Genomic DNA, 10,986 nt, shown 5'->3' with positions numbered 1-10,986 from the left:
ATTCTGTCACATTTCTTGATTATCTCTCATTGCATAGATAAATTATTCTTGGCTCTTTATTTTAAAATTTTATGGTATTGATAAGCAGGTTTGGGGAGAAAAGAGAGAACTAGTGGGTCTCTCGTCCACTGCTTCACCATCTCAATGTCCACCATAGCTGAGGCTGAGTCAGGCCTAAAACCTGCTTCCCCGCAGGGTGGCATTATTTGCAAGCAAACAGACTTGTTGCCAAACCTCCAGTAAGGGAATGTGCACATTCCGAGCCGTACTTTAATTACTGTGCCAAACACTCACCCCTGTTCTTGGATCTTTAAGAAGAAATTGACTTCTATTACATAGTAAATGCAGTATATTGCAGAGTAAAATTTCGAACATAAGATGATTGGAATAATGGGTTAGAATTGAAGGCTTATCACAATATTTTCATCAAATTGCATCATTTATTTTCCAGTCATCAGCATGGTGTAAAAATTTGCAGGTGGTTTGGTAGTCAAATATTATTTATTTTGATTTTGAAAATGCTAAAAAATAAAGAAAAGAAGTTTGAGAATTGTTATGTTTTTCTTTGGAAAATTAGCCTCTCTGAAGTAACTGATTTGTAATCTAACTTTCATTCTGGATAAAAAAGGACGAAACTACAAAATTGCAGCAATAGTGAAGCAAGTATTCAATGTCATAGCTGCTTATAAATAATGAACTCAGGCTGTGAAATACATTTCTCAGTGACAACATTTTTTTTCATTGCTGAGAAATGAATAACTATAGGATAAGGAAAGAAACCACCATGAATGTTAACTTATTTCTGATTAATGTGTGTTCAGCAGACTTTGACTCTAGGAACTCTATCTCTATAAAACTTGCATGTTATTTACAGTGACCATTGTTGCTAACCATCATCCTTGGAAAGCTGAATTTTGTGTAGTTGCCTTAGCTCTTTAGGTTAGCTCGATGCATTAAAATCATGAATTCTCCAGAGCTGCTTTAACATGAATACCAAATCATTTCCTTCTTTTTCTTTGCTTGATTACAGAAACTCTTGAAACTCTCATCAAGCAAGCAGAAAATTACACCAGCATCCTTTTTTGCAACACCTACAGAAACATGGCATTGGAGGCCGCTGCTTCAGTTCAGGAATTCTTCACGGATGTGGGGCTCTATGTATTTGGTGTGGATGTTAATCTCGAAGAATTTGTGAACCGATTTTTTGATAGTCTTTTTCCTCTGGTCTACAATCACCTCATTAACCCCGATGTGACTGACAGTTCCCTGGAATATTCAGAATGCATTCGCATGGCTTGTCGAGAGGTTAGTCCATTTGGAAACATTCCCAAAAGAGTAATGGGACAGATGGGGAGGTCGCTGCTGCCCAGCCGCACCTTTCTGCAGGCACTCAATCTAGGCATTGAAGTCATCAATACCACAGACCACCTACGCTTCTCCAAAGAGTGCAGCAAAGCCCTCCTGAAGATGCAGTATTGCCCCCACTGCCAGGGCTTGACTGTCAGTAAGCCATGCATGGGGTATTGCCTTAATGTTGTGAGAGGCTGCCTTGCTAACATGGCGGAACTTAACCCACATTGGCATGCTTATATTCGGTCCTTGGAAGAGCTGTCAGATGCTATGCGTGGTGCTTACGACATTGAGCATGTGCTGCTGAACTTCCACCTGCTTGTGAATGATGCCATTTTGCAGGCTCATCTCAATGGACCACAGTTACTGGAACAGGTAAGCAGCTTCTCTACATTTACCAGCTGATTTCTTAGAACTGAAAAGATTAGCCACCATATATATGTAACAGCTTTGTTGATAATTAGCACATTGTTATGTATGTTGAAAGTGTGGCATTATGACAAATTTTTACCTTGGGAAAAAGTTTGAAAATGGATTGATATATTTGATGAAAATGATTATATCTTACATATCTTACAGCAAAATTTTGGCTCAGTTCCCTTTCAATCCTATTCTATTCTAGTGAGGTAAGATCTCAGATTTAAATTAGGAAACAAGATAGATTTGAATCTGTAACTAGCATTGATCATATACAAGATGTAATACAAGTCTTTAGCCTTTTTTAGCTTCAACATTCTCATTGACAAAGAAATAGTAACATGAATCTTTTGAAGTGTTATATTTGGATTGATGGTATTATGTATGCAAACTATCCTGTGAAGTACCTGACACTCAAAACATGGGTAATTACTGTTAGATGTTTAAAGCTATTTAGGCGGGAAGGGCAAATTTTAGTTGTGTGTGCATGAAGTTTAGACTTGATAACTTGGTCCTCCAGAGTGTTTTTTCTTTTTTTTTTTTTTAAGATTTATTCATTTTATTTATTTTTTTTTTATTATTATTTTTTTTTAAATTGCAACTGATGTATATTTAGTTTCGTTTTTTAAAACCTACATACCATTTTCACAAACATTACTTGGATGTCTGCACCCCACATTGGGGTGTTAGTTTGAGCCCCAGCTAATCTGCTTCTTTTTTTTTTTTTTTTTTTTTTTTTTAAATTTTATTTTAAATTCATTAATTACATTGTATTATGTGACACAGTTTCATAGGTACTGGGATTCTCCCCACCCCTCCCCAAACCCTCCCACCATGGTGGATTCCTCCACCTTGTTGCATAACCACAGTTCAAGTTCAGTTGAGATTCCCCCATTGCAAGCATATACCAAACATAGAGTCCAGCATCTTATTGTCCAGATAAGTTCAACGGCTTCTTAGGTATACACTCTCTGGTCTGAAGACAGAGCCAGCAGACTATCATCCCGATCAATTAAAAGTCCAACATACCATCAGCAAAAATTTACATCACCATGGAATTAATTGACATAGTAACGAGTAACCAATATGGTAAAAGTAAATGCGATTTCTTATCCACCTTCTGTGACCACCTCATTGACATTTCAATTTAGGTTTATACACAACATATAACATTCATAACATAACTTGTTATACATAACATCGTGTCATCTTAAATTAAGGCAAACATGTGGTATTTAACCTTTTGGGATTGGCTCATTTCCCTTAGCATTATGGTTTCCAGTTTGGCCCATTTGGCCACAAAGAACTGCATTTTGTTTTGTTTAATAGCTGAGTAGTATTCCATGGAGTAGATGAACCATAGCTTTCTTATCCAATCCTCTGTTGATGGGCATTTTGGTTGCTTCCATGTCTTTGCAATTACTGATTGTGCTGCTATGAGCATAGGAGTGCATGTTGGTTTCTCATAAAACAAGTGTTCTGGATATATTCCTAGGAGTGCTATTGCCGGGTCATACGGTATGTTGTATTTGAGTTGTTTGAATGTTCTCCATACTGATTTCCATAGAGGCTGTACCAGCCTGCAGCCCCACCAGCAGTGGAGTAGGGTTCCCTTTTCCCCGCAACCTCGCCAACAAGTGTTGTTGGTGCTTTTATTCATGTGGGCCAGTCTTACTGGCGTTAGGTGGTACCTCATTGATGTTTTAATTTGGATTTCCCTTATTGCCAGGGAACTTGAGCATTTTTTCATATGTTTATTTGCCATTTGGGTTTGTTCCTTTGTGAAGTGTTTGCCCATTTCCCGTGCCCATTTCTTGAGTGGCTTGTTTGTTTTGACATTTTGGTTGTTTTGTAGCTCTTTGTATATTCTGGAGATCAGCCCTCTGTCACCTAAGTCGTGTGCAAAGATCTTCTCCCATTCTGTGGGTTGCCTTTTTACTTTGTTGATTGTTTCTCTAGCTGTACAGAAGCTTCTTAGTTTGATGAGGTCCCAATTGTTTATTTTGGTCTTGATTTCTACTGCATTTGGAGTCTTTTTTAGGAAGTGAGGGCCTACCCCTAAGTGTTCCAGTGTGTTTCCAACATTTTCTTCCAAAAGTTTGAAGGTTTCTGGATGTAGGTTTAAATCTTTTATCCATTTGGATTTGATCTTAGTATATGGTGAGAGATGTGGGTCTATCTTTTTGTTTCTGCAGGCTATCAACCAGTTGTCCCAACAGCATTTATTGAACAGACCTTCCCATTTGCCTGGGTTGTCGTTTGTCTTTTTGTCAAAGATTATTTGGCTGTATTTGTGTGGGTTCCCATCTGGTGTTTCTATTCTGCTCCATTGATCTTCTTCTCTATTTTTGTGCCAGTACCAGGCTGTTTTGATAACCACTGCCCTATAGTATGTCCAGAGGTCCGGAACTGTGATTCCCCCTGCTAACTTCCTGTTCTTGAGAATGGTTCTAGCTATTCGTGGTTTTTTGTGTTTCCAGATGAACCTTTGGATCATTGTTTCCAGGTCTGTGAAGAATGTTTTGGGCAATTTGATTGGGATTGCATTGAATGTATATATTGCTTTTGGCAGTATAGACATTTTAATGATATTGATTTTACCTATCCAGGAGCATGGGATGTTACTCCATCTTTCTAGATCTTGTTCAATTTCTTTTTTAAGTAGTTTGTAGTTTTCCTCGAATAGGTCTCCTACATTTTTGGTTAGGTTAATTCCCAGATACTTCATGCTTTCCTTTGTTACTTTGAATGGTATCTTGCTGGTTAGATCTTTTTCCAACTTGGGGCTGTTAGCATACACTATGGCTGTTGATTTTTGTTCATTAATTTTGTACCCTGCCACTCTACCGAACTCTCGTATAAGTTCTAGTAGTCTCTGTGTTGAGCCTTTTGGCTCTTCCATATAAAGAATCATGTCATCTGCATATAGTGAAAGCTTGACTTCTTCATTTCCCATTTGGATTCCTTTGATTTCTTTTTCTTGTCTTATGGCCTCAGCGAGTACCTCTAGAACTATGTTGAATAGCAGCGGAGAAAGCGGACATCCCTGTCTTGTTCCAGATCTCAGTGGGAAGGGTTCCAGTTTTTCTCCATTCAGTATGATGCTGGCATTGGGTTTTTCATATATTGCTTTGATTATGTTGTGGATTTTTCCATCTATGCCTACCTTGGTTAGGGTCTTTAGCAGGAAGTTGTGCTGAATTTTGTCGAAAGCTTTTTCTGCATCTATTGATACTATCATGTGATTCTTGCTTTTCAGTTTTTGGATGTGGTGTATCACATTTATGGATTTGCGAATGTTGAACCATCCCTGCATTCCAGGGATGAATCCTACTTGATCTGGATGAATGATCTGTCTGATGTGTTTTTGAATTCTGTTGGCTAGGATTTTGTTGAGAATCTTAGCATCAATGTTCATCAAAGAGATAGGTCTGTAGTTTTCTTTCTCTGTAGGATCTCTGCCCGGTTTTGGGATTAAGGTAATGTTGGCTTCATAGAATGAGTTTGGAAGGGTTGCTTCCTTTTCTATTGTTTTGAAGAGTTTGTAGAGGATTGGAGTTAGTTCTGTTCGGAATGTTTTGTAGAATTCTGTAGTGAAGCCGTCTGGGCCTGGGCTTTTCTTTGTTGGGAGGTCTTTAATCACTGATTCAATCTCTGCTTCAGTTATGGGTTTGTTCAGGTTGATTGTTGCCTCTGGGCTAAGTTTTGGCAGGTTGTGTGAGTCTAAGAACTTTTCCATTTCTTGGTGGTCTTCTGATTTGTTGGAGTACAGTGCTTTGTAGTAATTTCTGATTATGTTCTTAATGGTTGTAATGTCTGTTGTTATGTTGCCTTTTTCATCTTTGATGCTGTTAATTCTTGCTTTCTCTTGTTTTTTCTTTGTCAGACGGGCTAGCGGGGTGTCTATTTTGTTTATCTTTTCAAAAAACCAGCTTTTTGATTCGTTGATTTTGTGTATGTTTTTTTTTATTTCTATCTGGTTGATTTCCTCCCTTGTTTTGATGATTTCTTGTTTCCTGTTGTGTGTGGGTCTCATCTGCTGCTGCTTTTCCAATTCCTGGAGGTGTGTGGTTAGTTCCTGTATTTGGCGACTCTCTTGGGCCTTGACATGAGCTCCAATTGCGATGAGTTTACCCCGTAGCACTGCTTTGGCAGTGTCCCACAAGTTTTGGAATGTTGTGTCAGAGTTTTCATTGGTTTCCATAAATTTTTTGATCTCATCTTTAATTTCTTCCCTGACCCATTTTTCGTTTAATAGCATATTGTTCAGCCTCCAAGAGTTTCTATATTTCCTGGGACATTTTGAATTGCTGATTTCCAGTTTCATTCCGTGGTGGTCTGAGAGGGTACATGGTATGATTCCTATCTTTTTGAAGTTATTTAGATTTGCTTTGTGTCCTATCATGTGGTCGATCCTGGAGAAGGTGCCATGCACTGCTGAAAAAAATGTATAATCTGTGGTCTTAGGATAAAAAATTCTATAAATGTCTACCAAGTCTAGTTGTTCTAATGTTTGTACGAGCTCTGTTGTTTCTTTGTTGAGTTTTTGTTTTGTTGATCTGTCTATAGTTGTTAGTGGGGTGTTAAGATCACCCACTATTATTGTGTGTGTATCTATGTCTCCCCTTAATTCTGTAAGTAGTTGCTTCACGAAGCTAGGCGCATTGGAATTAGGTGCATATATGTTCACGATTGTAATTACTTCTTGATGGATCAGTCCCTTCACCAATATATAATGTCCTTCTCTGTCCTTTTTGATGTCTGTCAGCTTGAAGTCTAGGTCATCTGAGATTAGAACAGCTACGCCAGCCTTTTTTTCTCGTCCATTGGCATGAAATGTCTTTTTCCATCCTTTCACTTTAAATTTCTTACAGGATTTTCTGGTTAGATGTGTCTCTTGTAGACAACATATAGTTGGGTGCTGTTTGATGATCCATTCCGTTAATCTATGCCTTTTGATTGGTGAGTTTAAGCCATTTGTGTTTAGAGATAATATTGAAAGGAATTGGTTTTGGGCTGCCATGAGTGTAGGTATGCAAGTGTGTATTTGCGACTATTAGAGTTCTTGATTGGTTGACTTTTCTTGTATGGATTTTAGTGGGGAGGTCTTCCCATTTGCCATCTTTGATTTTGGTTTGTATTTTTTCTTTCTGGGTTTAGCACCTTCCTGAGGAGATTTTCCAGAGCTGGTTTCGTGTTGATGTATTCTTCGAGTTTCTCTTTACTGTTGAAGTATTTAATTTCATTCTCAAATATAAATGAGAGCTTTGCTGGGTACATTATTCTTGGTTGGCAGTTGTTTTGTTTCAGGATTTGATAGATTTTACCCCATTCTCTCCTTGCTTGGAGCGTTTCTTCTGATAGGTCGGCTGTGATCCTGATTTCCCTTCCCCTGAAAGTAATCTTATCCTTTTTTCTTACTTGTCTTAGAATGGTTTCCTTGTGTTCACTTGAAGGTAGCTTGAGGACCACATGTCTGGGAGACGATTTGTTTGGGTCGTATCTCCTGGGGGTTCTTTGCCCTTCCTGGATTTGTGCTGGATTTATATTTCCAATATTCTGGAAGTTCTCCTGTATTATCTCATTGAGCACCCGTTGCAAGCCTGTCTCCTTTTCCACTCCTTTGGGAAGGCCTATTATTCTAATATTTGATTTTTTGAGGTTGTCTTTCATTTCCTGTATGGACCTATTGGCTTTCTCTAGATTTGTCTCCAGCTGTTTGATGAGCTGCTGCCTTTCATTCTGATTGTCTTCCAATTCTGATATTCTGTCCTCTGCTGTGTTCATTCTGTTGGTTAGGCTTTCAATTTTGTGCTCTATATCGAGGATTCCCTTTTTGATTTGATTTATTTCTGCAGTGATATGGTTTTCGAATGCCTTAGACTCTTCCCAGCGCTTTTCACTCTCTCTGACGAATTTCATCATTAGCTTCTTAAAGTCCTTATCTGATAGTTCCTCTATGTCTTCATCTTGCATCTCAGATATTGAGATTAGTTTTTGGTTGTATTGGGAGGGAGTGCTTGATCTTTCCTCTGGGTCATTGCTTTTTCTGATACTTCTCCTCATTGTGTTTTTGCTTCTTGTTGTTTTGAGATTTTAGCGGTGATTCAGCTGAGCTGGCTCTGGTTTGGGGTCTCCGGCTGAGCCCAGCAGGGCTTACTGCCTGAGTCACCAGCTGCTTTCAGGGTCTGTAGATCACAGCCCTGAGCTGGGTCAGGAGGCTTTGTGGGCCAGCCCCAGTGCCAGGCCCCTTCCCCTGTGGCTCCCTCTCAAAGGCAGTGCCCTACAGATTCACTCTGCTGAGCCGCGCCTGGGCTTTGGGTCATAAGGCTAATACAGCGGGGGTCTCCGCCTCAGTGCTGAGCCGAGACTCTCCTTCAGGGCTTGAGGTTAGCACAGCAGGGGCTCCTGCTGCTCGGAGTCTAAAATCCCCAACCCCGGCCTGTGCTGGGCTGGAAATCTCCACGGCCTCAGTGCCAAACTCGGAAGCGCTGCTCCGCTGAGGGCTGCAACACCGCAGGCAGGTCTTTCCGAGTGGGCTCCTGCTGGGAAAACCTGTCCGGCCAGTTCAGCTGAGCCCGCTCTGGTCTGGCCTCTCTAGCTGAGCCCAGCTGGGGACTCTGCCCTGAAGAAGCCACTTCCTCAGCTGCACTCTCTCAAGGGTAGAAGCGGATCTCTGAGAGGCACAGAGCCCTTGAGGTGAGATGTGCCCCCACTAGTCTGCTCCTCTGCCCAGGACGTGAGGCCCTGTCGAGCGTTGCCCAGCCTCTGGGGCTCAGGGCTAGTCCAGCAACAGGATCCACTGACTCTCCCGCAGCCAGTCCACAGCTCAGAGCCGATACGGGGATCTCTGAGCCCCAGTCCCACAGCGCTGCTCCTGTTCCCTCTGCACTCTCCCTCAGCCGCTGAGCAGCGGGTAGGCAAGCCTCTGGGAAATCTCCCCTGCTTTTCCTCCACTTCTGCAGGGATGATGCACCTCTGGGGGCTCCTGCCTTCCAGGGGACTGGTGCCCCTGTCGGTGTGGGCGCCTATCCTTCCAGCCGCCTCTGTTTTCCCTGGGGCGGTTGAGCCTCCGCCGCCTTCCCCCTGCCTGGGATCGTGACTCACCAGGTTTCTCGCGGCGTGCTGTATTTTCTTTCCTACTTTTTGCGGCTGTTCCTTCACGCTGTGTAGATCTTCTTGCTTTAGTGGACTCCAGTGACCTTCTCGTTCTTCTCCCTACAGTTTCGCACCTCCTGGCCTGTTTCTCTGCTGGATCGGCTCCCCTCCTTCCCTACTCCACCCTACACCAGCTCTCTGCAGTCGGCCATCTTTTTCCACCTCGATTTATTCATTTTATTACAGCCAGATATATACAGAGGAGAGACAGAGAGGAAGATCTTCCGTCCAATGTTTCACTCCCCAAGTGAGCCGCCACGGACCGATGCGCGCCGATCCGAAGCCGGGAACCTGGAACCTCTTCCGGGTCTCCCACGCGGGTGCAGTGTCCCAATGCATTGGGCCGTCCTCAACTGCTTTCCCAGGCCACAAGCAGGGAGCTGGATGGGAAGTGGAGCTGCCGGGATTAGAACCGGCGCCCATATGGGATCCCGGGGCTTTCAAGGCGAGGACTTTAGCCGCTAGACCACGCCGCCGGGCCCCAGAGTGTTTTTTCTGAGACTCCAGTGTCTGTCACTGTGATGGTGTGATGATTTTTTTAATGTGGCATGCATGCTCTTCTAGTGTTTTATTCCTAGTAGACTAACAAGTTTTTTGAGACAAAATTATCAAGTTGAAGAATGTTAGATTTCCCTATTTCTGTCACTTTTCTATAGGGCCATTTTCTTAACCATTCATGGGTGTTCTTGGTAACAGTTCTCAATCTTACACAGTGAAGCAGGACATACTGCTGATTGTTATTCTAAATCTTTTCTTCTGAGAAAAATTGTTGATCCCTGGTGCCAGCAAATGCATCTTTCTACCACAGCGCTGGCTTAATTGATAAACGGTCATTCTCATCATTAGCTCCACATGCCAAATCCTTTAATGCATTCCTGATAGAAATTGTTTATGAAAATCTTCATGTCTAAAAATATGTACCGTTTCTCTTCCTGATATTTTTATCTGTTCAAGGCCAGTGTGGGCCTGTATGGTACCCACATGCTACTTCATGAAAAGTAGAAATGTCACCCATGTTAGGCAAGTGCACCACTGTGACATTTCATGGGTAGAGTGTGAAGTGGATTTTGATGCCTGCTCACTGCTCCATTCAACTGATGTCCCAAATTGAATAAAATCAACAAGTTGATGTAATCATCCTATTGCTTTTTAAAGATTTTTTATTTATCTATTCAAAAGGGAAGAGTTAGAGAGTTAAACAGTGACAGGATGTGTGGGTGAATATTTCCCATTCATTCTTTCATTCTCCAAATGGCTACAATGGCTAGGACTGAACAAGGCTGACACCAGGAGCCAGGAGTTTCATTTGGTCTTCCATGAAGTTGTCAGGGATACAGCACTTGGGCCATGGTCACCTGCTTTTCTACATACATTAACAAGGAGCTGGGTTGAAGTGGAGCAGGTGGGACTTGAACAGGGGCTTATATAGGCTTCTGGCATCATAGATGACAACCCTCTATGCCACAATGGCCCCATTTGTTTTATTTGTTTTATGATCTATTGCTGCATGTATTTGAAAAGCAGAGTTATAGAGACAGAAAATGAGAAATAGAGCAAGGACATGATCCTGATTTTTTTTTTTATCATCTCTTGTCCTTTTAGGAAAATTAAACATGGGCCAGAACCATTGCAAGGGATATAGGAAACCAACTCAAGAGAGGGTACATACGATGGGCAAGGTTTCTAATATTTCATAGTTAGGAAACAGGAAATAAGGTACCATATTATGCTATTTAAAATCTCTAGAAGGAAAGACAAGGACAAGAAATCAGAAATCAAGTCCACATTTGATCATTAGTTTGATATCCATAGTTTAAAAAAAAATCTCAGAACCTGGTCTTTCTAATATTTGAAAATAAGTAGTGTTTTTATTATTATTATTATTTCTTTGAAAGAGTGACAGTGCTTCCATCTGCTGGTTCCCTTCCCCAAATGCTTGTAATTGGCAGAATCCTGCTGAGTAGAAACAGAGATCCAGGTACAATATCTGGACCTCCTTCGTGGGATTCAGGAACCCACTTAATCACCAGTGCTTTTCAGAATCTGCTTTAGAAAGAATCT

General features: G+C 41.4%; 1 protein-coding gene across 1 annotated transcript in view; it reads left to right on the top strand.

Annotated features, from left to right (window-relative positions):
* Positions 1–1,030: 1,030 nt before the first annotated feature.
* The window catches only part of GPC5 (glypican 5), a 323,101-nt gene continuing 313,145 nt past the window's right edge, over positions 1,031–10,986 (top strand). Inside the window, exon 1 of the mRNA XM_004577634.3 lies at positions 1,031–1,725. Coding sequence (XP_004577691.3) covers positions 1,102–1,725 — 624 coding nt within the window. The 5' untranslated portion in view covers positions 1,031–1,101. The remainder of the gene's footprint in view (positions 1,726–10,986) is intronic.

This window comes from Ochotona princeps, chromosome 12, assembly GCF_030435755.1.
Source record: "Ochotona princeps isolate mOchPri1 chromosome 12, mOchPri1.hap1, whole genome shotgun sequence".
Taxonomy (NCBI): Eukaryota; Metazoa; Chordata; class Mammalia; order Lagomorpha; family Ochotonidae; genus Ochotona; species Ochotona princeps.
This window is presented reverse-complemented; position numbering and strand designations above follow the sequence as displayed.